At 54.6% G+C, this 26,953-nt stretch overlaps 12 protein-coding genes across 12 annotated transcripts; 5 read left to right on the top strand and 7 right to left on the bottom strand.

The window, feature by feature from the left end:
* Positions 1-1,297: 1,297 nt before the first annotated feature.
* Positions 1,298-2,459, top strand: SPSK_06387 (tyrosine 3-monooxygenase/tryptophan 5-monooxygenase activation protein; the record flags this gene model as incomplete). The annotated part of the gene is made up of 4 exons (XM_016733093.1): positions 1,298-1,358; positions 1,537-2,085; positions 2,174-2,244; positions 2,337-2,459. The coding sequence occupies 4 exons, from the start codon at positions 1,298-1,300 to the stop codon at positions 2,457-2,459; spliced, it is 804 nt and encodes a 267-aa protein (XP_016592139.1).
* Positions 2,460-3,332: 873 nt separating this feature from the next.
* SPSK_06632 (heat shock protein DNAj) lies at positions 3,333-3,965 on the bottom strand (the record flags this gene model as incomplete). Its single annotated transcript, XM_016733333.1, has 1 exon — positions 3,333-3,965. The coding sequence occupies one exon, from the start codon at positions 3,963-3,965 to the stop codon at positions 3,333-3,335; it is 633 nt and encodes a 210-aa protein (XP_016592138.1).
* A 482-nt stretch (positions 3,966-4,447) lies between these two features.
* On the bottom strand, positions 4,448-7,463 carry SPSK_05904 (arsenite resistance protein Ars2; the record flags this gene model as incomplete). Its single annotated transcript, XM_016732613.1, has 3 exons — positions 4,448-5,059; positions 5,128-7,268; positions 7,358-7,463. The coding sequence occupies 3 exons, from the start codon at positions 7,461-7,463 to the stop codon at positions 4,448-4,450; spliced, it is 2,859 nt and encodes a 952-aa protein (XP_016592137.1).
* A 1,266-nt stretch (positions 7,464-8,729) lies between these two features.
* SPSK_06627 (benzodiazapine receptor) lies at positions 8,730-9,369 on the top strand (the record flags this gene model as incomplete). The annotated part of the gene is made up of 2 exons (XM_016733329.1): positions 8,730-8,841; positions 8,915-9,369. The coding sequence occupies 2 exons, from the start codon at positions 8,730-8,732 to the stop codon at positions 9,367-9,369; spliced, it is 567 nt and encodes a 188-aa protein (XP_016592136.1).
* Positions 9,370-9,771: 402 nt separating this feature from the next.
* SPSK_06409 (mitochondrial ornithine carrier protein) lies at positions 9,772-10,903 on the bottom strand (the record flags this gene model as incomplete). Its single annotated transcript, XM_016733115.1, has 2 exons — positions 9,772-10,707; positions 10,775-10,903. 2 exons carry the CDS (start codon positions 10,901-10,903, stop codon positions 9,772-9,774), a joined length of 1,065 nt encoding a protein of 354 aa, XP_016592135.1.
* Positions 10,904-12,492: 1,589 nt separating this feature from the next.
* SPSK_06246 (vacuolar membrane protein) lies at positions 12,493-14,019 on the bottom strand (the record flags this gene model as incomplete). Its single annotated transcript, XM_016732952.1, has 2 exons — positions 12,493-13,239; positions 13,315-14,019. 2 exons carry the CDS (start codon positions 14,017-14,019, stop codon positions 12,493-12,495), a joined length of 1,452 nt encoding a protein of 483 aa, XP_016592134.1.
* A 1,533-nt stretch (positions 14,020-15,552) lies between these two features.
* SPSK_06049 (ATP-dependent RNA helicase DDX23/PRP28) lies at positions 15,553-17,604 on the bottom strand (the record flags this gene model as incomplete). Its single annotated transcript, XM_016732757.1, has 1 exon — positions 15,553-17,604. One exon carries the CDS (start codon positions 17,602-17,604, stop codon positions 15,553-15,555), a length of 2,052 nt encoding a protein of 683 aa, XP_016592133.1.
* Positions 17,605-17,962: 358 nt separating this feature from the next.
* Positions 17,963-18,539, top strand: SPSK_06649 (60S ribosomal protein; the record flags this gene model as incomplete). Its single annotated transcript, XM_016733350.1, has 2 exons — positions 17,963-18,409; positions 18,504-18,539. The coding sequence occupies 2 exons, from the start codon at positions 17,963-17,965 to the stop codon at positions 18,537-18,539; spliced, it is 483 nt and encodes a 160-aa protein (XP_016592132.1).
* Positions 18,540-18,875: 336 nt separating this feature from the next.
* Positions 18,876-20,822, bottom strand: SPSK_06075 (T-complex protein 1 subunit delta; the record flags this gene model as incomplete). The annotated part of the gene is made up of 4 exons (XM_016732783.1): positions 18,876-19,768; positions 19,854-20,513; positions 20,618-20,669; positions 20,772-20,822. 4 exons carry the CDS (start codon positions 20,820-20,822, stop codon positions 18,876-18,878), a joined length of 1,656 nt encoding a protein of 551 aa, XP_016592131.1.
* Positions 20,823-21,494: 672 nt separating this feature from the next.
* On the top strand, positions 21,495-23,000 carry SPSK_06253 (26S proteasome regulatory subunit T1; the record flags this gene model as incomplete). Its single annotated transcript, XM_016732959.1, has 3 exons — positions 21,495-21,497; positions 21,590-21,681; positions 21,725-23,000. 3 exons carry the CDS (start codon positions 21,495-21,497, stop codon positions 22,998-23,000), a joined length of 1,371 nt encoding a protein of 456 aa, XP_016592130.1.
* A 718-nt stretch (positions 23,001-23,718) lies between these two features.
* On the bottom strand, positions 23,719-24,696 carry SPSK_06468 (uncharacterized protein; the record flags this gene model as incomplete). The annotated part of the gene is made up of 1 exon (XM_016733174.1): positions 23,719-24,696. The coding sequence occupies one exon, from the start codon at positions 24,694-24,696 to the stop codon at positions 23,719-23,721; it is 978 nt and encodes a 325-aa protein (XP_016592129.1).
* Positions 24,697-26,178: 1,482 nt separating this feature from the next.
* SPSK_06705 (pre-mRNA branch site protein p14) lies at positions 26,179-26,650 on the top strand (the record flags this gene model as incomplete). The annotated part of the gene is made up of 3 exons (XM_016733405.1): positions 26,179-26,222; positions 26,298-26,354; positions 26,422-26,650. The coding sequence occupies 3 exons, from the start codon at positions 26,179-26,181 to the stop codon at positions 26,648-26,650; spliced, it is 330 nt and encodes a 109-aa protein (XP_016592128.1).
* Between the last annotated feature and the right edge of the window lie 303 nt (positions 26,651-26,953).

The raw sequence follows: 26,953 nt of genomic DNA, 5'->3' as shown, positions 1-26,953 counted from the left end.
GATACCCTTCACCGTCTTACATTTCCCCTTCTCTTCAAGGTACGTATCAGCCCTACAGGAATTCACACAATGCTTCTTTCTGTCTTGCAGAGTCAATTTCGTCAATCTATCATAACCCACGACGACGAAACCCATGTTCGTCGTCCGCTGCCCCTTACCCATGCCCTCTCTTTCCTCGCCAAACTATATGCTTCCATGCCTTTTCCTCTGCCCATTCCCCGCGATTGCCCGCAGGCGACGAGACAAGCGCAACATGCAACAGCACAGCGTTGCGCCCAATCTACCGCGAGACCATAGAGACCGGCGAACCACCGTGACCGTTCGCATCGACCGGCCCCCCCATCATGCTCATGCTCGCCCTCGTCCGGCACGCCACATCCTCAATTGGCCGCCGCTCATTCCCGCTTCCTCTGTTCGCACAGGGGTTGCAAACAAGGACAAAAAAGACCAGTGAGCGGGATGCCGAAGCCGGCAGCTTGTCCAGCTGCGCCTAGCTCTCTGGCGTGGTTGGCTGTTCCAGCTTGCGCGTCTATTTCGTCTGCGATTGTACAAAATCGATCGGACGAAGCGCAATAAGGCATTTTGCACGGATCACGGCCTCGCGTTGCGCTGTTTGCAGATGCAGCGCGGGCTTAATACTCGGTTGGCTTGGTCGCGGGTTGTCCTGCGCTGTTGGTTGGCCTTGCCAGCGTTGCTGCTTGTCCACCTGTCCACCTTAGCGCCACATTTGCGCGGACCCCACCGCATCGGCCAGATGAGAGAGGAGCGGGGAGAGCCTCCTTTTTTTCACTCACACTGCCGCCTGGCCCTCTTTTTGCTCGCCTTGTTCCACCTGACCTCTCCTTCCAATCTGCCCTTACTGTTCACTCCGCCTCCTAACTCCTTTCCTTCGCCTCCTCTCACCTCGCTCAACAATCTACCTCCTGCATATCGTCAACACCGCAACAAACACCAACACCACCTTCTTTTCCTGTCCAGTGCCGTACTCCTTTCCAGCAATTCCTGTCTATCGATTTCTCCATCAACCTGTTCGTCTCTCTTGTCTGACTATGTGACCGCTTGCCAATTTCTTTTTGCCTACGTTACCCCCCTCCCCTTCACTTTTGATTCGCCTGTCCTGTTCTGTTTCCTCCCTTCTCCTGGCGCAGATGGATGCTGCAACAGTTGAAGATTGTGTTGCGTTGCCAGTTATCCGCGGTTCAAGTTTTGAGCATCGCATTCGCGCCTACTGCACTTTGCGAACTAAATTCATGGTTTCATCGTGCTAACGTACAGTTTCAGTCACATTACCGCCACAATGGGTCACGAAGATGCTGTCTACCTCGCCAAGCTCGCTGAGCAGGCTGAGCGCTACGAGGGTACGTCATTACTACACGACTGCTATAGAACGGCTTCTTGAATTTGGCAGAAACAATGGAGATGCTCGAGGTAGAGCGCAAAGGGACAGCTCAGCGTCTGCTTTGGCCTGATTCAAGCCGGATCCAACTTTACCAATCGAACACGCCTGCTAACGCGCCGCTTTTTGCCTCTCTACAGAGATGGTCGACAACATGAAGATTGTCGCCTCCAAGGACCAGGACTTGACCGTTGAGGAGCGCAACCTGCTGTCCGTCGCCTACAAGAACGTCATCGGTGCCCGCCGTGCGTCGTGGAGAATCGTCACTTCCATTGAGCAGAAGGAGGAATCCAAGGGCAACTCTTCCCAGGTCACCCTTATCAAGGAGTACCGCCAGAAGATCGAGGAGGAGCTTGCCGGCATCTGCGACGACATCCTCAAGGTTCTCGACGACCACCTGATCCCCTCTGCCAAGACCGGCGAGTCCAAGGTCTTCTACCACAAAATGAAGGGCGACTACCACCGCTACCTGGCCGAGTTCGCCATCGGCGACAGACGCAAGGACTCCGCCGACAAGTCGCTCGAGGCCTACAAGGCCGCCACCGAGGTCGCCCAGACCGAGCTGCCGCCTACCCACCCCATTCGCCTTGGTCTTGCGCTGAACTTCTCCGTCTTCTACTACGAGATCCTCAATGCCCCCGACCAGGCCTGCCACCTGGCCAAGCAGGCCTTCGACGATGCGATTGCCGGTGCGTATTTTTCTGTCATTGCATGACCCAGCGTTGCCGGGTCCAAATTTGCCAAGAATCAAAACCCGCTAACCCCGCCATTTAATAGAGCTCGACACATTGAGCGAGGAGAGCTACAAGGACTCGACTCTCATCATGCAGCTGCTGCGCGACAACCTTGTAAGGACTTTTCGGATCCGGGACCCCTCATTAACCAGTGCCATTGTACAAACACGAACAGTCTACTAACCCATTTCTTACCCTAACTGCAGACCCTCTGGACGTCTTCCGAGGCAGAGCCCGCGGCTGCCCCCGCCGAGGCCGCCGCCGCCACCCAGGAAGAGCCCAAGGCTGCCGAGGCGGCCCCGGCCGCGGAGGAGCCCAAGGCCGAGTAAACCAAAAATGGACGCAATCGTGTACTTTCCTTTCTTGGGTTGCTTTTTCTCGCCCGGTTCTCGGTTGATCTTTTGATTGTTGAATTTGCGGCGGATTCTGGCCGGTGTCTTCGGAGTGTGTGTGCACAAAGGAAAGAAGGAAGGGGTTTTCGTCTTTTTCACTGAAAAACGGAAAGAAAAAAACTACACAAGAAATTGTGCATGATTTCATATGCTGTGCGAGTCACAATATTTTCCCTTCCTTCGAGCCCGTCCCCCCCCCCTTCCCCCCGCTGTCTTACAAAATTCCCCCAAACCAAACTTTTTTCACGACTTTTATCTCGGTCTTCTTTTTTGTACTTGTTTTCCCAATCTCATTTTTTGAGGTCGACAAGAAAAAGATCAAGAGGCGAAGAAAAAAAACTTACAAAAAAAAGATAATTTTCCAAATATATCAAAGAATTCCCATTGTGGTGATATCTCTCAAACCCGCCCCTACTCTTTCGCGTGTGTAGTTCCAGTCACATCATGTTGCCATTTTTCTTATAAGTAACTGTACATATCGCTGGTCTTCAAGCTGTGTTTCTCGTAGCTACAAATTAAACAGTTCGTACTATGTTCATGCAACACAAATCAGTCAGCCGTTGTAAAGTGGATTGAGAAAAGGCTCTGGAATACTCTATGAACCCGGGTGCGTTCAAACGTACAAACGGTTGGCATAACATCTCTTCAAACACGATTGGTATTAATTCGTATTTCGACAGTTGCGGCCCGTGGACGCTCGGTCCATGCAGGCCATAAATATTCTGACCGCTCCCGTAATACATATATGCATGGCTAAAGGACAATACGCTGCACTTTTGTTTTTTGGCTGTGACTGTCAAGGCCGCTGGATCAAGCTTCCTCCGCCACGTCGTCATCGTCGTCCTCGCCCCCATCTGGCGCCACAGCAAAGTGTACACACAGCCACAAACTGCAGTCCTGGCACCCTACCAGGAGTTCGCCGGCTGGTATTGTCGTCGTGGCCTCTCCGCCCACGAGCAGCTCCTCCATCGCCTCCGCGTCCAGCTCTTCCTCCAAATCCTGCTCACTAAATGCGTACCCTCGCAGGTTGCCGCACCGGCAAGCCCGGTACCATGTCTGCGTGGCCTCGTCATACGGCAGCTCGTCGAGGTCGACAATCTCGAGCCCCGTAGCGGTTGGCTCGAGGGCGGCCGAGGCGCTCTCCAGCGCCCCGGCGACGGGGGGTGCCGTTCCACCCGCGCTGTCCCCACCCAGGGCAATGTAGGCGGCCTTAATGTCGTCGACAGTAAAGGCAGACGCAGGCTGGGCGCCTGTGCGCATGTGCTTGTCCGGGTGGTGCTGTAGAAGGGCGCGGCGGTAGGCGCGGCGCACGAGGGCAGCACGAGTTGCTTGGTCTGCCGGCGATGAAGAAGAACCTGCATCCGGGGAAGCATTCGGCGTCGATGTGAACCACGAGGGGTCCAGGCCGAGAACGAGCCACGGCGTCTTTCGTGAGTCGGCCATGATTGGAGGGTTGGAGTGGGTGTGAAATAAATTCTGAAGGTGCTGTTCACAGAAACAGCCACAGCTCGGAATATTAAAAATAGTTCGGTTACTGAAAAAAAAAAAAAAAAAAAGGTAATTTGTGAGCTATGCGTAGAGTTTGTCGAGAAATATGAAAATACTAACTGCACTCAATGAACCCCCAGAAGGCGTAAATAAAAGACTTATATATTTTGTAGATTCTCCAAGCATCAACGCGGAAAATTTTACTGTTGAGGCAAATGACTAAGCAACACCAACACGAACAAACACCACACTTCAAAATATCAGGAAGTTCTGCACCAAAATATGTTTTCGAACGTCTCCAAAACTAGTTTAGATACTTTGATTCGCGTTTTGCTACGTAAAAATTCTTACACTCCAACAAAGATTCCCTTTGAAACGTCCAATCATTTTCCATGCCCTGTTCTCTTTCCGTCACCTGTGATAATCTCTTAACTGTTCTAGTAGTTCAGCTCACCACCGGCGCCGTTGCCAGCCTGATCCAAGTCGTCGTAGCTCTTGATTGTCCGGCCCTGGATCGCCTCACGCGGGCCGACAGCGGAGCCACCACCAGCACCGTCCCAGCGTCCAGGCAGACCGACAGCGCCGCCGACAGCGAATCCACCAGGACCACCACCTCCATTGCGCCCGCCACGGCCGCCACCTCCACCGTACATCGGGGACCCGCCAGTGATACCGCTGTCAGGGTTCCAGCGCATGGGCCGACGGTCGTAGGGGCCCGTCCGGTTGTTGTTGTGCCGAGTCCCGCCACCCCGGCGGATGGGCCCGGGTCCCCCGGGGCTGCCACCCACGGGGCTTTGCCAACTACCTGGCACCTGCATAGCAACTGGGTTGAACATGTTAAACCCGCTGTTGCCGCCAGGACCAGGGAAGCCTGGTATGGACGGCAGGCCGCCAGCCGCGCTGAGGTTGTAGTTGTGCAGGTTGAAGCCGCGGGGTGTGCCCGTAGGTGTCTGTCCTGCACCCGCCGAAAAATGCCCATTAGAGCTGGCGTCTGTCCGGGACGGTGCGATGTGCGCCGGATCGGCCGCGTAGGCATTCACCAATTCAAGCTGAAAGGGCAAGTTTAGCACGGAGAATACAAAAGCAGTAATCAGAGAGAATGGTCAGGGTTACTCACATCGGCTTTCAACGCTTCATACCACTCGCTGTGGCGCTTCTCGACATGCTTCCGCCAAAAGTGTTCCTCCTTAAACAGCTTCGTGCATTCGGGGAGTTTGCATCGATACTTGTGCTCATCTTCTTGCTTGACGTGGTTTGCGAGCTCGTCGTTCATGGCGTCGTCCAGAGGCTTACCGCCGAACTTGCGTAGGTCAGTCGATCCGGGGTCCAGCACTTGACTGATCTTCTCCTCAAATGTCTTGACCCAGTTAAAGGCGCGCAGTAGCTGCTGCTCAGCCTTTGGTAAGCTGGCGCGGCCCTTGCCACCGCTGCCCTTGTCACCACCAGCGCCGCCCCGGCCACCCTCGTCGGGCAGTTCACCCTCCTCAGCGTCTGCCGATGACGAGGGATCGTGGCGCTTGACCGGGAACGGCTCCCCGTGTGCAGAAGCCCGTGCCACCTCCAGGGCCGCCGGGGTCAACGAGCTCCGCGGCCGGCGCAGATGTCCTCCCGGGCACTTCCGCGTCAGCTCATGCACGGAGTCGCTCTCAAACACACAGAAGAAGCAGAAGTTGAAGACACGCCGCAGGTACTCAATCAGAAGATCAAGCTGCTTCTTCTGGCCGAGCACATACTCGTCATCGACATCGTCTACGACAACACCATCTTCCAGCTCCTCGCCATCTTCTTCTTCCTCGTCTTCCTCACCATCTTCGATGTCGTCCATCTCGTCATCACCGCCAACCTCAAAATCCAGGTTCACATCCATGTCGACACGACGGCTCTTCTGGACCTTTCTCTTCTTGGCTGCAGCAGGCCGAGTGCTGGAAACATGGACGGGCTGGAGTCGGCCTGTGTGGCGAAGCTCCTCGACCTTTTCCTCGACCTTGAACACACCATTAAAAGTCGAGTCAACATCGGCTTCGAACTTGGCCACAAGGCGCTGGACAAGATGCAGATCTCTGTCGATGCGTTCCGGTGCCGAGAAGAGGTCCCACAACGCCTTCTTTCGGAAATTTGTCGGTGGGTTATGTACGCCCACGTGGCACGTAAAGTCACCGCGGACCTCGTCCTTGACTGTCTTACTGTTGACGGCCTCGAGCGCCCGCTCGGCAACGGGAACGGTCGCTGGATTCTCTATGTCCACGTTGCCGTCCTCATCTTGGACAGGAAAGCCGCCCTCGGGGCCTGGGTTAAGCATAATCCACCCGATGCGATGGTAACGTTTTCCAGGATTGGGGTCACTCAACGAGAGCCAGCGGTAGCCACCCTCGCCTTCACCGAGATGCTCACGGCAGAAGTTCTCCAGGTTTTGGCGGCTGACGGTCGGCGCTATCGTCTTGATCAACAATGTCGGCGCAGTCAGAGATTCGTCCCGAATATCGGCGGCAGCCACTGCGGGGACCAAATCGCCCACTCCCAGAACATCGTTGGCCGCAGCCTCGCCCTCTTCCTTTTCAGCCGCAGCGGCGACGGCAAGAGTATCGCTCTTCGACACGCCCTCAAGGGTGAACTCGTCGAAAAGGCCTGTATCAAGATCTTGTTCCCACTGGGAATAAAAGCTCTTGCGGACCTCTGCGAGCTGTTGCCGTAACGGGTCGCGGACGGCCGGGACGTAGCGCTCAATAAACCACTGCTCGTCCTTATGCTGCTTGACAAAAGCCGTGGCCATCTTGCCCTGCACTTCTTCTTTGTAGGTGTCGTAGGCAGCCTGGATCTTGGCCTTCTCCTCTTGGGCTTCCTTAGGGCCTCGGGGCTGGCGTTCCCGCTCCGGCCGGCGTCCTGTTCTTTGGGCCTCATTTTCCTCCTTGATCTTTTCGTTTGTGCGCCACCATTCTCCAAAGAAAGAAAAGCCGACCTGGTATGGCAGGGTGAGGGGATCCGGCATGGGGTTGGTCAAGGCCGGGCGCGGTGGCTGTTGATGTAATGGAGGAGTCAGTGTGGTGATGCCGCCGCTGGACGTCGCCAAGTGCAATGGCTGGCCAGGAACGTAACGGTCGATGTTGGCGGGCGGTGAGTTGATGCGACGGCGGTCGTCTCGGTCACGATCCCGGCCACCTCCATTTCCATATTCGTCTCTCACTCGCGAACGAGGCTCGTAGCGATCAACGGCGGTCGGCGACCGTGAACGCGCTGGACGGCGATTCCGCTCGGGTTGTCCTACACATTCAGAGAACAGTCAGTACTGCCAGTAACGTAGCTGCAAGATGTTTGTTTCTGGGTCACCGCAGGGCAGGGGTAGTAGGTACCTGGAGACCGACCACGGTAGAATGGATCACGATCGTCTTTGCGCCCGTCGTTCCATGATCTATCCGGCGGTGACCGCATTGAGTCTGCTCTGAAGTAAGAGTCCATCGCTGCGACGGCGAGCTACAGGCGTGAAAGCTATAGGCGACATGATGGCGGTTAGAGATAGGATCGGTAAAGGTTATGTATGAGCTAGATTTGTAAAAGAAGAAGAAGAGAAGATTGAAATTGGAAGGAAACGAAGACAAGAGATGGGAACAGAGAGGGCGTTGAGAAAAGGCGGAGGTAGGAGAAAGGTACGGGACCGAGCACGGCAGGCCGGGCGGAGAATACGTGAATAAAAGAAAGAGAGGCTAGAGAAAGAGACGATGAGAACGAAGATGGGAGGAGAAAAACGACATATGACGAGGGAGGCAGGGAACGGACGAAGAAGAGAAAGACGAGAGAAAACGAACAATTTTCTGATTGAATTCTTGGGGATAAATCAAAGAAGAAGCAGAGACCAAAGGTTCAAAGAGCGACAATGGTCTCCTGGCGATGCAGTCGGCAGCCTAGCTCGTCTTGACATTCACGAGGGCCTGGATGTTGTGATGGTTGTAGGTGTGAGAAGGACAGCGACGGAGAGAGGAAGCCAGAAAGTCAAGACACGAGCAACAAAGGGACGAGAGTTGAACGTCGCGCCGCGATTGAGCAGCATTCTGGGGGCAGGACCGCTGGGAGGAACGGGGCAAAGGGGCTAATGCACAGCGCTAGTCTATTTTGGTACTATTAAGGTGCAAGCATGCCCGCTGATTGGCTAAAATTGAGCCTAGCGGAATCACGTGAGGCTGAAACTCAAAAAAATAGGACACGACGGCGGTAAAAGTCGAGACAGGGCGCGTGCGCAAAACACACTAACGGCAAGCTGCAGCTGGAGCTGGAGCTCTTGCGATGAACATTGTAGCTTGGAAAATCTGAAGTCTCATGATGTCAATGAGGAGCATCAAGAGGAGCACAGGTGACGTAAAATAAAAACTTCAAAATGATCATTTCTATGTCTCTCTATCTGTTTGTTAAGCGGGGAAATTGCGATTCGTGTGCATTTGCTGATAGCCGGGAACTTGACTTATTGGGAAAGATCGCGGAACAACGCGCGAAGACGGAAGGAGCAAGCGGCTCATGCAATCGGATGAAATGGCTCCACGTGACGTAATGAGAAGACTTGTAATAAGCCGCTCTCGAACTTCTCCGATTCGTTTTTGTTACCATCAATAACGAACTGATTGCTGCTTTCTTTCGTTGCCCAGTTCTTTTATTTTATTGCTTTGCGCCATTTCTATTCTTTCTTCGTTGACGACCTCCTCTCATCCCCGAGCTGCACTAGAAAGCATCACCATGACGTCCTTCGTCTACCACTTCGCCCTCCCCGAGGACGTCTTCGCCAGCCCGGCAGCTTCTATTCTGCTGCCCATTGCCCTCGGCACAGCCGTTGGCTACAGCACGCGGCGTAGGCAACCACTGTCGATTGCACAAGACAAGCAAGTATTTGAAACTAATCGAGCCTCTTACACCTATCTTAGCCAAAGAAAACGACCCTGAAGTCAATGCTCTGAAGCAGCCGCCCTTCAGACCCCCTCCGCGCATCTTTGGACCCGTCTGGACGCTCTTGTACGGCACCATGGGCTATGCAGCGCATCTCGCCATCGGACAAACAACTACAGGACTGGACATCTCCGGACATACAAAGGCTGTCAGTGCCGGCTTATACACACTACAGCTCGGCCTCAACCTTGCGTGGATGCCACTCTTCTTTTCGCTGAAGCGGCCAGTTGAGGCGACGGTGGACGTGGTGGCACTGCTCGGTATCAACGGCTATTTGACGGCGTTGTGGCTGGACAATGTGAGCACTGAGACGGCCGGATGGCTGATGGTGCCTTACGTGTCCTGGCTGGCGTTTGCGACTTATCTGAGCGCGGGCACGGGCTACCTGAACGGCTGGTCGTTCGGATCGTCCAAGGCGACGAAGAAGGAGTAAGGATGGGGTAATCGATGATTGACCTCGTATTTTCCCCCATTGCGATGTGTCGCCAACGTATGCGTGGTTTCATATTTTTGTCAAATAGTATTCCACCTAGCGGTTCTCACTTAAATATGATCATATGTAAAACACCCGTGCATATTTATGCGACGAACACGACCTTGTGGTAATATGAAACAAATCAACTATATGTTACCAAACAATCCAAATGCGGAGCAAGAAACGTCCAAAATAAAGAGAACAAAACGCCGACGACCTTCTATCAGCTTGTACATGACAAAAGAAAGTATAAACGTAACAAGGAAAAGAAAGCAGTTGTCCCTTCATGCAGTCCAAGGAAAGAAATTTATGTTCAAGTATGTGCTACACTGTTTTGTAGGCAATATGTGCAATGTTCCGCTATGCCAGCGGGATATAAGTCTTGAGGCCGTCAAAGACCATGAAAATGAAGGCCGAGCTCGGGGCTGACCGGACCACGGTGATACCACAGCCCCGGTAGAAGCCACGAATGCCCGCCTGTTTGTAGAGTGCTTTGGCCTCGTCAAAAAAAGTCCGCGGCACCATCGAAGAGCTACCCAGAGGGGACGTCTGCATGCGAGATTTGACAGTATCGGCCGGAAAGAAGAGGAAATTGTACGACATACCAGCCGAGGCACCGGCCACGGCCTGTTGCCAGAGCGGAAGCGGGTCAGTGGCGACCGACGCGAGGGTAGCAGGGGTCGAATCGGCCTTGGCCTTTGCCGAGCGGATGTTGTACTCGCGAAGAAGCTTCGACGTTGTCTCCTTGCTGCCGAACCAGGCCGCACAGCCACCGGCCTCGCGGATCAAGGTGCCCATCTGACCATGCCAGAAACCCGCAAGGCCACCGTATCGGTAGACGTCACGGATGACAGAAAGAGGGTTCCGGTTGACCGTCTTGACCGTGCCCGTGGCAGAGCCGGCGGCCGAAGGAAGAGAGTCGGCCGGCACCTGAATCTTGCACTTGACGAGTTCGACGGGGGTCAAGATGAACGAGGTAAAAACACCGGAGAAGGCACCCGTGAACCATAGGGCAGGGAGAGACAAGGGTGCGTCGCGCGGGGAAAGACCCGCCCAGACAAGCGAGGCGCGACCAAGACGCTCAAACATGAACAAGCTGCTGGTCTCGAGGGCAGCTCCAACAAGTGGAGCGCTGATCCCCCGGTACATGCCAATGACTCCGTCTGTACGAATAGACTGGCGGAAGCAGTCGAGAGGGCCCGTGTACCGAAGCGGAAGGTGATCGGGCTGCGACTGGAGACGGACCTTGACGGTATCGAAAGGATACTCAATGTACTTGCCGACAATTCCAGCAAGCTGTAAGGAGTGGAGACGTTAGCATATATCAAGACGAACATGTATGAGAAGAGAAGATTATGCATACAGATCCGTATAGGATGTCTTCGGTTGCCTCGAGGGCGGCAGCCCGCGGCTTCACCGGGGCAGTGGTTGGAGCAGCCTCTGTCGCCACGAGAACATGGTGGCCGGGGGTTGTGGTATCTGCAGCAGCCATGGTGATTGTTGATGCGTATGTGACCCGAGTATATAGGAAAGCCGGGAGGTAAGATATCGATGATCGAAGATCGAAGGAAGGAACAGTATATGGGAGACGTAAAATTAATCGACGACGAGAAGAAAATTACTGTCGAATTGCTTCTTATGCTCTCTCAAAGTTCACAACAAGATGAGCATCCCCCGCCGCGAGGGGCGGGTGAGCCCCCTTGGGGGCTGGACAGGCAGCTGTTGGTAGTTGACGCGTGGATGGGCAGCTGTCCAGCAAGACGAAACCACGTATATGCCTGGTGTCCTGTTGGTGACTTGGCCGGCCTTTGCCCTGTTTGCGTTATGGCGTTGCGTGCTACCGGGGACTGGACACTCCCACTTCCGTCGCTAGGAAGAAGGAGGAGCTGGAAATGTTGGCAGTAGGTACAGGAAGGTGTCTGCAAGTGGCCGGTGAGGAATTGCTGTTGGTTCGAGGTAGCACGCAGAGGGTTTCTGCTGCTCTTGTAGAAAGGGCCGATGTTACGGAGAGGGGGAGAAGTCGTCGAAGTGAAGGCCGGACGAGGGTGAGGGGTGAGTGAGACGAAACCAAGACGGAGGTGAGGATGTGCCGAACGAGAAGTAACCGGGACTGGAGCGAAATAAAAGGCGATGCGACGGAAGTTGAAGTGGAAATAAGGTGAAGGGGTGAATAATTGCAAACGGTCCTTTCCGCCAATAGAACAATACCCAAGTATATAGAGACAAGGAAGGAGCGCAATAAAAGAGGGGAGAGAGAGGAGAAGGAAGTGATGTAGAAAGAGGCAAGGAAAAGAAAGACGACCTAAATGTTTGTTGCCGCACTTGCGCCCATCGATGTCGTTCAAGATCTAATCAGAAAAAAAAAGTTTTAGTTGCGACCATGGTCGCAGTCGGCTCTGCTAACAGCAAAACTGTGAAGATTGTCATAGGGCCGAGACCGGGCTGTAAGTATTTTGAGGCGCAATTAGGCACAGAGGTACAGGCAAAGAGGCTAGCGGCAAGGGACTTTCTGCGCTAGAGCCGATAACGCGGATAGCTACTTGAGACTTTGCCAAACGACAGCGTTTAAGCCCCTTGTCACTTTCCAGTGGGGTTTTTGGAGGGGCATGTTCCAGTCGCCGTCGACATCACGAACATACGATACGAGCAGCACCATGTGCCGACCTTTTACTTCGAGATCGATGGCTGTATTATGAAAGCCAAGCACTGAACAATTGAGGGATATGTATATTGTCTGCTATAGTTTTGGGTCCTCAAGGAAGTACATACCTTGGTTAATATATACAAAAGCGCCAGGATTATAAACAAAGGAAAGAAAAGATGACAGAAAAAAAACAGAGGTAAGGAGGCCGACTAAGAAGGAATGATGCCTCCAATGTAGTTGCTAAATGGCATGCAATGGGCAAGGGAGAGAAAGAAAAAGACAAATGAGTGAGCGAAACGCCGTCAGACTAATGAAAACACCAAGATACGTTGAAATGAAACACAAGAGCTCGCTTGACCATGCAGAGTGGGAAAAGAAAAAGAAAAAATCAACGCAAGGAACAAGGAGTGTAGCCGAGATGAAGGCTTCTGGAAAGGCTACATCACCTTGGGAATAGGTGTGTTCGACGTGCGTTGGCTAGAGCTGCTGCCGATTATTGTCGGGCTATCGCCATCGACCGCCGGGTCGTACTCCGGATCAGAAACAACAGTAGCCGTAGCAACACGTGCCTTTTTGCTCGACTTGGTTGTCCGCGACGTAACATTGCGTGACGGCACCAGGAGGCTGTCCGCACGCTTGCGTGACGTCACTTCGTCAGTCTGCCGCCGTCCGCCTTCGAGGCTGTTGCTGCTGTCGGTGTTGCTGCCAGTGTAGACGTCGTCATCCGAGTCGCCGCCGTCGGTGTCAGAGCCCTCATCGTCGGCGCTATCCGACAAGTGGTCGTATAGACCGACACGGTCGGGGCCCGAACCAGAATCTGTCGCCGTAGTTTGGTCCTTGATGAAGCTGTCGATTATGTAGTACTGCAAGGCGTTCATAATGAGCGGGAACAGCATCATGACAAAGATGATCTGCAGCTGTTCGTTGCCGTCCGTCCAACCCAGCGCCCAGTCACCAACGTGGGAGATCCATGGCATTACGATGAAGATAATAAGCACGCAGATTTTCATGCCAAACAGGCCGCAGAAGTATAGGATGCTCTGCTTCAACCACCACCACGCGCTGGGCGGCCGGCCGTAGTTACCCGACTGGATGGACTCGGGTGGCTGGCCTAGTGGCGTGTACGAAACAAGGGCTGTAACGAGGCGAAGGAGAAAGATGAGAATGGGGATGCCGAGAGTCGTCTGGTGTGTGGTTAGCTACAAATGGGGCATGGAACTGGGGAATATATATATATAAACGTGGAATCCACAACTTACATCAATGGCGAGGTTGAGGAGGTAAAAGGAACACGGATTTGGCGTGTACGGCACGCTGCCATTGTCGTCGTCTCGCCGCAAGAGCATCGCCGCAGTGGATACAACCCCAGGTGTCACTTTGATGGAGAAGCGGCCCGATGTAAGCAACGACATGAAGACGTTGGCCATGTGCACCAGCACGGACCCGAACACCTGCTTTGAGGCGTCAAAGAACCAGATCTTCAGGGGCCGCTGCGGCCGCTCGCGCCAGCGCTTGTACACGAGGGACATAAGCGCCAGTCCACCTAGGCCAAGTTGAACAAAAATTGCAAAGGGTCCCATGAGCCGGCAGTCGCCAGAGCCGTCCGAGTGGCCAGGTCCCTTCTCACTGCCTTCCTTCTGGGCCGCGCTGCTGTCTGGAGCCGTAGGTTGTGGCGGAGATGCCGCTGATGGTGTCGTGGTGACTTGGACGACCGTGAAGCCATTGCCGTTACCCCCGGGTGACGTCGGTACTGGAGGAAGACCCGCCGCGGCGACAACGGTCTGGATTGTGAACGGCCCATCGGCGGCAGTATCGGCTGGCGGGCGGTTTTCAACGGGAGGAAGGCCTTGTGGTGGAGGTGCTGGCGGAGGGAGCATCAGGTCGTTGACCTTTGTCGGGACAGGGAGCGGCATCGGCGCACGCTGCGCCAGATGGTCAGCAACGGCCGGCCCTAGCGCTGCCATCTGAAAGTTACGACGTGCAGAGAAGCCGGAGCGGCTATGTGGTGATGCTGACGGGGCGCAGACGAAGGCGGCGTTGGCGAGGGCAGTGGGCTGGTGCAGTCAGGATAAGGCTGACGTTTGGATCGCTCTTCGCGTGCGTGAGACAGTGGCTGCGAGGCTGCGCAGATTCGTGGAACGGTAGGACGAAACGAAGCCGATGAACAAAACCGACGAGAAAGGATTCGTACAGGAGAGAAGTAGACGTGACGTTGATGTTTTGCGCGAGTAAGGAAACGACTGTAGGCAGACGACGGCAAAACGCGAGGTGACGTCGAGTAGTCCGGCGTAGAACAAGGAAGGGGGAAATGCTCTTCAATCGCGCTAACAGGGGGGTGATGGACTGGACAGAGCTCAAGCGAATCAGGCGGATGTACGACGCATATGACAAAAGAAGGAGCGAAAACAAAGAAAGACGAGAAAGGAGACGAGGTAAGTAAAATAAACGACGATGAAGTGGGCGAGTGAAGCCGTAAAGGTAACCTTAATATTAAATGAGCTAAGGGGAACGAGCGGCGAAAGGGGCGATGGGGCTGGAGAAGAGGGTCAGGAGCAGCTGTCTCAGAATACGGCTTCGTGAGCTGGACGTTCCGACCTTGTTGGTGAGGCTCGGCGTGATCGCACAATCTACAAAAATCGTAAAGAGAAAGAATATGAAAGAAGTTGAGTACGTGGAAGAAAGGCACGGGAACGAAGTTGCCTCCGTTGAGGAGGAAGGCACGGGACGAACACTGTAATGCGAATTGTTCTCTGTGATGGGGAGGTTTGTAGCCTAATTTAGAAGGGGCGAAAAGGGAAGGCGGGCCAGACCTCACAGGGGAAGGCGCGATGGGTTCCAGGAGAAAACGGGGATGATAGACCTGGTTGCGAGGTGTCTAGAACATGGCCCAACTGGGACTGGGGTCTTCACTATCTCCTCCTGGCGCGGCTTATTACGTCACGTGCTGCAACAAGTCACAACTGCCGACCTCAGACCAACGAGACCACAAGATCTGGCATCCATCGCAACACCCGATCACAGTCCATTGTAAACGTCCTGAACCTCGGAGAAGAAGACATAGCTACAAGTCTCTACCTCCTCATTCCCGTCACCTCTCTTGCTGCATTTTCTACTCAATTTTCAGTATCTAGACAGTCGTTAAAATTTTAATTACGATAGTCGTGCGATAAAGTGAATACTGACTTGTGGAATACAACTACTTTCCTGGCGCGTCTTGACGCGACCTGAGATTTTTATATGAAATTACGCGACAATTGTGACTACGTAGTTTTTAAACTGCGTTATTTCATCTATATTTCTTTATTCAAAATACGACGATATTATCGTTACTTACACGGAGCCAAAATCGTAAGAAGACGCCTGTGCCATGCTCGCGTTAGCTTTGTGTACCAGTCGTCGCAATAGTCGGCAATAGAAGCCGGAGATGAAGAATAAAACTCCCTTGTGACCATGCAAAGTTTAAATCAATTCCAACAAAAAGCCCCCCTTTCCCCCTGCTACTGGTTGCGGAAGCCGTTGCTCTTGCCGCCGCCGCCAAAATCGTTGCCGCCTTTGCCGGCCTTGTTTGGCTTCTGCTGCGCCGCCTCGTTCCGCCGCAGCTCCTCTGGCACCTTGGAAATGGAGCTCTTGGAAATCATTTGCTTGAGATCGTACAGAACGTCGTTGTCTTCGCTTCCCAGGAACGTAATCGCCACACCACTCTTGCCGGCACGACCAGTACGACCAATACGATGCGTGTATTGTTCGATGCTCGTTGCCATGTTGAAGTTGATGACAAGCGACACGTCCGCGACGTCGATACCACGACCGGCCAAGTCCGTGGCCACCAGCACGTCGGCCTGGCCGGTGCGGACCTTTTCGAGCGCCAGCTCACGCTGTTCCTGCGTTTTGCTGCCATGTAGGGTAACGGGGTTCCGACCGGCCGCGCGCACGTCACGCGCCACCATCTCGCAGTTTCGCTTGATATTGACAAAAACAATGATGGGAGGCTTGTACTGGGTCGAGTGCATGAGCTCCTTGAGCCGCTCTTTGCGCCGGTCTTCACCAGCAATGAACTCGACGCGTTGCTCGACCGTGTCGACCGCCTCGCCGGCGTTACCAATGGTAACAATGGCCGGCCGCCGCAGGTACCGCTTGGCAATCTTCTCCACAATCGGGGGCATGGTGGCCGTGTACATCATCGTCTGGCGGTAGCGCGTACGCTCCCCGAGGAAACGCGTCATGGCCTTGGCATCTTCGGCGTCGTCTGTGTCGGGCTTGATGTTTGCCGTCGGCATCGCATCCAGGATCTTGTTCAGCGGCTCTTCGAAACCGAGGTCGATCATGCGGTCGGCTTCGTCCATGATCACGTAACAACATTGCGACAGGACAAGCAGGCGACGCTCGATACAGTCGACAAGACGGCCGGGCGTGGCCACAATAATCTCGGCGCCGTTGCTGAGCGCGAACGCCTGTTCCTCCAGCGAGTGGCCGCCGACAATACTGACGACCTTGTAGCCGAATGGTGTTGCGAACTTGTGCGCCTCGGTCTCGATCTGCTGGGCCAATTCACGCGTTGGCGCCAGGATGAGCGCGTAGGGACCATCGTTTTTGGAGAAATCATCGAGAGGAGGCAGCTTTTGGATGTAGACGAGCAATGGAAGGAGGAACGCTGCGGTTTTACCGGAACCAGTCACGGCGATACCGATGAGATCGCGGCCTTGCAGGGCAATTGGGATGGCTGCACGCTGGATAGGCGACGGCTCATGATACCCAACGCTCTCAACAACATCCAGCAGCCGGGACGGAAGCGCCGATTCGCGCCACTTGCGCATGGGGTCCGGAATCGAGCCGCCCTTGGTCGAGATGCTAAAGTCCTCCTTGAAGATGCGCCAGTCGCGCTCGCGCATCTCACTCAGCGACTTCTCAGACCAGTGCTTCATCTTATGCAGGGGCTTGTCGCGCTGCTCGAGCCCTTGGTAGTAAGCATCCATGATGGCCCGGGCACGCTCCTTGCCGTGGACCGGGTCGGCCTTCTCGACGGCGTCCGCCTTCATCATCTCCTGAAGCTCCCATTCTGGTTCCTGCGAAAACATGTGGAAGCTGTTTGTCGTCGTTAGGCGTGCCTCAAATGGTTTGCGACGCGCCAGCTCGGCTTCGTCGTCCGCCAGATGCTGTGCTGTGCGCGTGTCTTCCGAGTCGTCCCATCCAAAGTTAAACTCATTTACGCGCCGCCGTCGCTTGTTCCTCGGTACGAATGTGCTTTTCGTTCTGTCAGGTCCGTAGTGCTTCAGCCGCAGCTGGTCGTACTGTTCCTGCTCCACGGCAGAGCGCCGGACGTCGCCATCGTCTTCCCGTGTGTGCTTCTTCGATTTTCGGTCAAAATCGCCTCGCCGTAATGCTTCCCGGACTTCAGCAGCCTTTCGCGCCTCGCGCTCCTTTTTTGCCCGTAGCTCCTCGGCTTCGCGCTGCTCTTCTTGTTTCTTTTTTTGTTCGCGCTGTGCTTCTCGCTCTGTTTTCGAGAGGTTCGTGAGCTTGAGCTTCGGGAGAACAAACGTGTCGATCCCCATGGTAGCAAATGGTGGTTCGCAGGCGTCGCAGTTGACAGAATTATGATGTAAGCGTATTGGAGTATGTCGACTGAAAATTGAATGTTTGCTCGGAGTTGTTTGTTTGTCGGATGTTGTACTCACGAAAGAACTGTGGCGTCGATCCTAAACTAAGACCCACTTATTAACATACATCTGGCCAATAATGTGAGACATATCCAGCTCCGCTGCCTGCAGTCAAGAGCACGTATGATCACGTGTTGTTAGCCGGTTGGGCCCACCTTCAATGGACTTTTCTCAAGCTCTAAACACCGCCAATTTTTGGACTACTTCGGCCTCACGTTTCGAACGACGACAATCGACGACGGCACCCGCAAACATGGCGTCACAGTCACCGGCACAATACATCCAGCTGGCCAAGACGCTCCCGCCGCGTCTGCTGCGGTTCCTGGCCCGGTACCCCCCGGCGGCAATCCAAGGCGCAGGAGCGAATCCTACCGGCTACCAACAGGACACACCGAACCCCTTCAAGGCGACCAAGCACCCTGTGACGGGCCAGTGGCATGACCCCGTCTACTCCTTGCGGCGGCAGGCAGACCTTGTCAAGATGGCGCGAGATCATGGCGTGGCGGAGCTGATGCCGGAGTCGGAGAAGAACCCGGAGACCAAGCTGCGGAAGCGGGTCGAGTTCGGCCTGCGGGTCAAGGGTACTGGTGTTGGCCAGTCGGTCAAGGGCCACATCTTCGAGCGCCGCATGATCGCCAAGATGGACGAGCGGAGAAACGCTATGCTGAACATGCCCAAGCTCATCCGTGAATGGAAGCGGGTAGGTTGCACCTCAGCTTTTTTGTTTTTGTCTCTTTGTCTCTTTCGCCTTTTCATCTTTCATACCAATATGTCACCACTAACGCTCTATCTAGGTTGGCCGCAAGAACTGGGTTCGGTACCCAAGCTGATCGTGGCAATATACCCACTCGTTACGACCTTTCTTCCTTCATATACCTCCTACGAATTTCTGTACAAAAGCCTTATCCTCGAGCCATTCTGTATATCTAGATGTCTGAATATATATACGTTCCCAAATATCAAATGCGCCCTGCAAAATTGGCCGTCACTCAACAAAGTTGTAGCGGATGTGGTTCTATTTTAACGTTTGATAACCATTGTACAAAACCGTATTATTTCATGAATATTTTGTTTGTAGTCGTCGTGCATGACGTGGTCTATATTTTTAACCTCACTGCCCGGTCTTTTTTCTTTTCTTCGTTCCAACTATATTGTACAGCCATCCCCTATCTGCTCAGGGCAATGTCGTCTATCCGCAGAATCATCTTGACAGTCTCGGCCGCCAGCTCGATCGAGCTCGTGCTCACCAACAAGGGCTGCAGAACGTTCTCCTTGGCAATGTTGGTGTTGACACCACCCGACTTGATGCTGACACCCGCGTTCACCTCGCCCTTCTCATGACGGTGCCGCAGGTCGGTGACAACCTTGATAGGGTTCAGGCCGGCGTTCTCTGCCAGCGTCGTCGGAATCACCTCAAGCGACTCTGCAAACGCCTTCCAGCAGATGGCCTCCGTGCCCGTCAGCGCACGCGCCTGTTTGCTCAGCTGGGCGGCAATTTCAATCTCCGGTGCACCTCCACCGGCAATCAGCGCCTTCTTCTTGACCAGGCACCGCACCACGCACAGAGCGTCGTGCAGAGACCGCTCCGCCTCGTCGAGAATGAGGCTGTTGGCACCACGCACCACAACCGACACGGTGCGGCCTGTGATGCCAGCGGCGGCAGCAGCCGAACCGCTGGCTGACGCAGAGGACGACGACGAGCCCGACACCGAGCCATTGGCCGTGCCGGTGATCTTGACGAGACGCGAGCCCGAGGACGTGACCTCCTCAACCAGGTCGGCGCTGCCCAGCTTGTCCTCAGCGAACGAGTCGATGTCGGCAATGGGTTTGCAGCCGGTAGACTTGCAGATAAACTCGACCTCGTCACGCTCAATGTCCTTGATGGCAAGGATGCCAAGCTTGGCCAGGAAGTGCAGGGAGAGCTCGTTAACAGCGTCACGCAAAATGGACTTCTGGATCAAAAGGACATTGCACTTGGCCTTCTTGATCTTCTTGACCATATTCAGCAAGTACAAACGCTCCTCCTTGACGATCTTGTCCATCTGGCGGTAGTCGTTGACTGCGATTGTGTTTTCCATCTACTCTGTTAGCAAAATGTTCTATAAATTCAATGGGCCAAGGTCTGGCAAGAGTATGAGAGGGACTTGCATCTGGCTTGGGGGGCGACAGCTGGAATTGAACCAGGGCAATCTTGGCCTTCTCGATGCGGGTGGGGCCGCCGGCGTTCTTGAGCACGGGCTGCGTCAGGACGAGGCCATCGACCAGTTCGCTGTCCTCAATTGTGCCGCCGACCTTCTTGACGACACGGATGTTGCGCAGGTCAACGTTGTCGGCCGTCTTAAGGTCGATCGTCTTGGTGACGGCGTTGACGGCCATGGGACCGAGCAGGTTGGCGTACTGGGACACAATCTTCGACGACAGCGACGTGTTGGCGGCCTGCAGCAGCGCAGATGTGTCGGTTAGGGCCACGGGCTGCGACATGCCGTGCAGGATCTTGACAGCGGCCGCGGCCGCGCGCTGGAAAGACTCGGAGATGACAGAGGGGTGAATGCCCTTGGACAGCAGGCGGTCGGCGGCGCCGAGCAGGCTCCCGCAGATAACCACAACGGACGTCGTGCCGTCACCAGCCTCAACATCCTGTGCATGTGACAGCTGGACCAGCATTTTCGCGGTGGGGTGCAGTACGGCCATGCTCTTGAGCATGGTGCTACCGTCGTTGGTGATGATGGTTTCGCCCTTGCCGCTGCGAATCATTTTGTCCATGCCGCGAGGGCCGAGGGAGGTACGGATAGCATCGGCGACAGCTAAATAGTGACAGGAAAAACCATCAGGTCAGCATTGATCCCGCTCGGTCAAGGTAACTGCCGCGAACATCAAATAGGGGCAACCTGTCGCGGGGACGACATACCACGTGCGGCGACGATGTTGGCCGAGCGTACAGCCAACGGCTTCTCCTTGTCCTATACATATAGGTTAGAGGACAACTACTAGACGTGTTGTGCACACCAGAATGCTATCTGGGCCTGCGCCGGGGCCGGCTGTCGAAAAGGGGCCAGACTCACGCGAAAAGCAGCGTTTGATGGGCCTCCGCCCGACGGAGCCACTGCTGCCATGGTTTATATGCGACGGGTGTGTGAGTTGCAGGATGGAGTAGTTTATGTCGAAGGCGAAGATACCGTTGTAAAAGGTAAAAGTCGTGGAAATGCGAAACGTGAATGGTGGCAGCGAGTTAAGGGTTGTCGTCGCTTTGTAAACGCTGGTGCCTCGAAGCTTTTCTCTGCTTCTCCAAGCTTCCCTCATTCACCGTTTGGTGGGGCGCGGAAGGCACAAAAAAACTATCCTAAGGGGGGTAAACGGCACTTATCGCCTAATTGCATACTTACTGTTCAGGGGTGGTGCGCTGATGGTGAATTAGGACTAGCGCCAATGCCGCGCAGTTGTGGATTCTGCTGGAAACGGGCGGCAGAGCTCCCCAAGGCAGGCACGGATTACGCTGTTTGAGCAAGAGCGAATCGCCGCTGGCAACGCCTCAACTCGCTGCTTTCCGCGTTTGGCTTCCTGGGAGCACGTTCGCCAAACTTCATCATTACCAATACCAATTTACCACCAGAACGCCCCAACACCTCTTGACGACCTGGCCATCGATCCGCTGGAAGCCGATACTGTTGTTTTCAAAGACGAGAATACATCGAAACGAGTCTGTTTACTGAAGCTCAGCTCACCGTGAACACTCCTCAACCCAACTTCCCTCCTGCAACGAGCATCGCCATTGCGCATCCGCCAAGATGGTGAGTCTGCTCTCTGACGACCCGATTAGCTTTGCATACGCCTTGTGAATTTCGAAACACGCCTTGGACAGACCGGCTAATACCATGTGCAGCCTTCCGCAACCGGCAGGGACTGGGAGAAATACCAGAAGAAGTTTGCGGACGACGAGATCGAGGAGAAGAAGATTGCACCGTTGACAGATGAGTAAGTCCCGCAGCCAATCTACACAAAAAGAAACGAAATATAGAAGCGTCGGGAAGGGTTGGAGGCAGCAGATGCTAACGCGTGGCTTGTCTAGGGACATCCAGGTCCTCAAGACCTACGGAGCCGCCCCATATGGCGCGGCACTCAAGAAGCTCGAGCAGCAAATAAAGGAGAAGCAGCAGAGTGTGGACGAGAAGATTGGCGTCAAAGAGTCTGACACGGGTCTTGCCCCGCCACATCTGTGGGATGTCGCCGCAGACCGGCAACGCATGTCTGAAGAGCAGCCGCTCCAGGTGGCCCGCTGCACGAAGATTATTGCGGATGAACTCGACGACTCCAAGAGCAAGTACGTGATCAACGTCAAGCAGATTGCCAAGTTTGTCGTTCAGCTCGGCGAGCGTGTCGCTCCCACCGACATTGAGGAGGGCATGCGCGTCGGTGTCGACCGCAACAAGTACCAGATCCTGCTGCCATTGCCACCCAAGATCGACGCCAGCGTCACCATGATGACGGTCGAGGAGAAGCCCGATGTGACCTACGGTGATGTCGGTGGCTCCAAGGAGCAGGTCGAGAAACTGCGCGAGGTCGTCGAGATGCCGCTGCTGTCGCCCGAGCGGTTCGTCGATCTGGGTATTGACCCGCCCAAGGGTGCACTGCTGTACGGCCCGCCCGGTACAGGCAAGACACTTTGTGCGCGTGCTGTGGCCAACCGTACCGATGCCACATTCATCCGCGTCATTGGCAGTGAGCTTGTGCAGAAGTACGTTGGCGAGGGCGCGCGCATGGTGCGTGAGCTGTTTGAGATGGCACGGACAAAGAAGGCCTGCATTATCTTCTTTGACGAAATCGACGCCATCGGCGGTGCCCGTTTCGATGACGGTGCAGGCGGTGACAACGAGGTGCAGCGCACGATGCTGGAGCTGATTACGCAGCTGGACGGTTTCGATGCACGTGGCAACATCAAGGTCATGTTCGCGACGAACCGTCCGTCCACACTGGACCCTGCGCTGATGCGTCCGGGCCGTATCGACCGCAAAATCGAGTTCTCTCTGCCCGACCTCGAGGGCCGCGCCAACATCCTGCGGATTCACGCCAAGAGCATGTCGGTGGAGCGGGACATCCGGTGGGAGCTGATTTCGCGGTTGTGCCCCAATGCGACGGGTGCTGAGCTGCGTAGTGTGTGCACGGAGGCTGGTATGTTTGCCATCCGTGCCCGACGGAAGGTTGCATCAGAGAAGGACTTTTTGAGTGCGGTGGACAAGGTCATCAAGGCGAACCTCAAGTTCAACTCGACGGCATCATACATGCAGTACAACTAAAGAAGGGATAACGTATGGGGAGCTGTGGATACCATTCATTCTGCCATTCTTTGCCCTTGTTTCGTGTGTCTATTTTTTTATATCCGCGTAGAATATGTATGAGTATAGAATCATTACGGAGTCTATTTTTGCGTTTTGACATTAATTTTGTGACTGAGAAAGAAGACTATCCAAATCACCGGTATTTATACTGATCTGGTGATGGGTAACACTACAATAGCAATCCGTTCGCGGTGTGGCAGAATGTGGGACGTGTGCTGCTAATGTTATTTTGAATAAACCAAAATGCATTGAGAGGGATGGTGCTCTATGTTAAGCGATATATACATTGGAAGCAAAGCCCTGCGACCCCTTTTAATGAGCCCTGGATATCGTGACTTATGCGTGTGCCGCGGAAGAAACAAACGAAGCAAATAGATACCATGCCCTACCAATTAAAGATAAAAAAAAAGGCTAGCTGGCAGGCATGAATGGTCATGACATTAAAAACAACCAGAAGCAGCCGTACTCCATCAATGCCCTAATGTGCTTGCAACGCCGTTTGTTTGACCCGCGTAAAAAATATGAAAATAGTGAGAATCCCTAGGCACATGAATCATTGTGGTGGAAATGAATGGTCCAGGCAAAAGACAAGAGGCTTCCATTAGCCATTAGTGCCTCTTGTTGCATTGTCCCCTTCCCCTTCGATGCTTTGCGATGCCATTCGCAAATTCGTCATTTATTCTCCGGTCACAGCCATGCAGCCGAGGCAAACCACGTCGCCATCCTCGCCGCGTTCCACGCAGCACCGACTACAGACCATCCGGCGATGGCCATGGCTGGTTGTAGACCAAGGCTGTAGCTGTTTTTGGGATGGATGCGTCGACTCTGTCGGGGTTTCGTTCTCGGTCCAACTGAGACATTCTCGGAGACACACGAAACACGTTCTCTGGCCACAGCCCTCGCAGTTGGCGAGCGAGTCCAAGTCGACCTTCCGCCGCGGCCTACGATGGCAGATGTGGCACGGCGCTGTTGTCGACTGCGCAGGAAGGCTATGGTGGTGTGACAACGGCGAGTCACGGCCGGCTCTCGAAGGTGATGATATTGATAATGGCCGGCCGTCGTCGACACTGCTGTTGCTCAAGCAAAGCCTTTTGCTTCCGAGAGGGATAATCTTTCGTTGTGAAGGGGACAAGTGGTTGAGAGTGTAGGTAGCTGTCGCTCCTGTCGTAGGTGTGTTGCGTTGATCCACGCGGTCGTGGTCGGAACCGTGCACGAAGATGGTGACGACGTCGTTTCCGCCGCCGACAGTGCCGCCGCTGGCCCTGCAGCTGTCATCCCACCGCCGTTTCTTAGCGAGGACGGAGATGCCATGTGCAGTACCGCTGTTGTTCCGGCCGTCAGCCTCGGGGCCTTCCTGAGCCACCGACGGCATCCCGGCGACTTTGATCGAGAGATTCACAGGAAGTATACTGGACGCGATGCGAGCGTCGGTCTCGGTTGAAAATAGAAAAAACAGCGCAGCCAATGACGACTCGAATCGTTTCGTGACGCAGTCGGAGTCACGGTGCTGCTTTGCTGGTCGCGGTTGGCTGTTGTTGTGGTGGTCGAGGTTGTCGATGTGGTCGAAGAATCCAGGGTCGAAGACAGCGTGAGGTTGTGAAGGCGGTCGGAGGCAAGAATGGCTTGGTTTGTTTTTCTTGGATAGCACTTCCATTCATCCACCCATTGGCCCTCTCAGAGCCATTGCCCTAGGTTGAAGGCGAGGTTACAGGGGATGAGTGCCAGAAGGGGTCGCTAGGGCGGCCAAGAGGCGTGAAACAACCGCCAGGGCTTCGGGAGGCTGGGGAACTGTTATGCCAGTTAATGTCCAATGATTTCCTAGCATTGACGTGTTTGGTTGGTCCATCACGTCGGGGGAGTCTGTTTGGTGCGTTTAGTGGACCTGACATGAACGAGACAGCAACATTCAGTGATTCATAATGCCCATCAAGGCCTGGTGAGGTTTCGCCATTTCAAGCCCACAGTCATCGGTCGGAGTTATCGCTCCAGCGCTGTCGCCGCCTGTACTCCGCGGCACTAAGGCCGAGTTCAGCGAGGTGGTCAAGGCCGTCGAGGCTTGCCTTGTCGACATTGCGGGGGCGAAGTGCACCGTATCCACCGAAGCCGACCGAAGGAATGCTCCTGCGCTGCAGATAAACTGCTGCCCTAGGTCAGCCAGAACTATCTCCGCCTGAGTAGCAGCGCAGGACGCGGTCTGATTGGCCGAGTTAATCACGTGGGAGTGCTGGAGACAGTGCGCGTAAGGGAGAGACAGGCGTCCGAGCTCGACTGGCACAGTGCGATTCGTGTCGCCTTTTCGCCTTTTCCTGCCAGCATTTTCCAACTTTTGCGCATTCTGAACTGGAAACACTCCTGAGCCACATCCACACTTCAATTTTGTGCGGAGATAAGTTGGGTGCACTGTGCTCACTGTGCGCCCCCTCCAGTGGCTCTTTCCCTAAATCTCGTCTGATGCCCACGAGCCGCAAAAACCTTGCTTGTTCTTCGTCTTTTCCACAGCTTGCAATCAGTCTTCCCGTGCCCAACTCCGCTGTTCGTCGCTCATCCCTTCCTTCAACAATCCCCACCACGTCGGCTTGAGAATCGCTTCGACACCTCGACTTTGATTTCGGATTTCAACACGATCTTGTTTTGCATTGTCCAAAGCATTTGTCTTCTATCGCGCCCAACGAACGGTCATCCGCGCCGCACGCCCCCGTCCCCTTACCCACCACCGCCGACAAGACCGAGTTTTCGTGATCCTCTCCGAATTCAATATCGTGAATTGCAGCAACCGGCCATCAAGATATGAGTCGCGCAGGCAAACTTGCCCCGGAGGTTAACCGGTAAGTGTTCTTGGTCATTTGAACACCTGTGTACCTTTGCGGCCCTTTCGTGCTTTGTTTCCTATCCTGGGCTTCGTCATCACAGTCCAGTCACAAGCCTCGCACTCGGCCTGTCAGATGCTGCCTGACCCGTGTCAAAATTCATCCGTCTGCCGTCGAACATTAAGACCGCATCCATTCTTTTGTCTATTGCACGCTCGGTCGAGCGATCCTGTCTCTGTTTTATCAATCTGGCATCTGCGTTTGGGCCCCCGCGCTGTTGTTCGTCGTGGTCACACTTTTTGGTTGTCCATCTTGTTGCTAACCACGTCATGGCGTTTCTCTCGAACAGAGCTTTATTCGTAAAGAATCTAAGGTATGTCGTCTATCCTCTTGCTGCGCATGCGACGAGGAATATGTGACTGGACCTTCTCGCTAACCACCCTTCTAGCTACAACGTTACTCCCGAGGAGCTCTTTGAGCTCTTTGGCAAGTTTGGCGCCATTCGGTACGTGATCCATTAGCTTTCTTGTTCTTTCCCCTCCCTCCTTCGGACAACATCTAACACATCCCAGCCAAGTGCGTCAGGGCATTGCCAACAACACCAAGGGCACTGCCTTTGTCGTCTATGAAGACGTCATGGACGCAAAGCAGGCTTGCGACAAGCTAAACGGCTTCAACTTCCAGAACCGTTACCTCGTCGTCCTCTACCATCAGCCCGACAAGGTGGCCAAGTCAAAAGAGGACCTCGAGGCCCGCAAAGAGAATTTAGCTCGGCTCAAGAAACAGCACGGCATCGATTGACGATTAGACGGGCCTGTGGACCAGCGCCTGCAGACGGCAACCAACAAAATCTCGTTGTCTCGACCCACTGCAGGCCCGTCTCCTTACTCTCCCCCCGCGCGGCCGTCGTCCTCGTCTAAGACGCCGGCCTCGTCGTCTCCGACAAAGACACCCTCGAAGCATCACGCCAAGCTGTCGCCGTCGACGCCGTCCAAGTCCTCGCCGGCCCGCCTTGTGACGTTCACGCCGCCCGTTACGACGACCTCTACATCGACCACGACCGTCGTGTCCTCGACTGCAAACATGTCGTCTTCCTGCCCCCGA

The sequence above is a fragment of the Sporothrix schenckii genome (assembly GCF_000961545.1).
Source record: "Sporothrix schenckii 1099-18 chromosome Unknown Cont38, whole genome shotgun sequence".
NCBI lineage: Eukaryota > Fungi > Ascomycota > Sordariomycetes > Ophiostomatales > Ophiostomataceae > Sporothrix > Sporothrix schenckii.
Note: the sequence above shows the minus strand (reverse complement) of the source record. Positions and strands in the feature narration are given on the sequence as shown.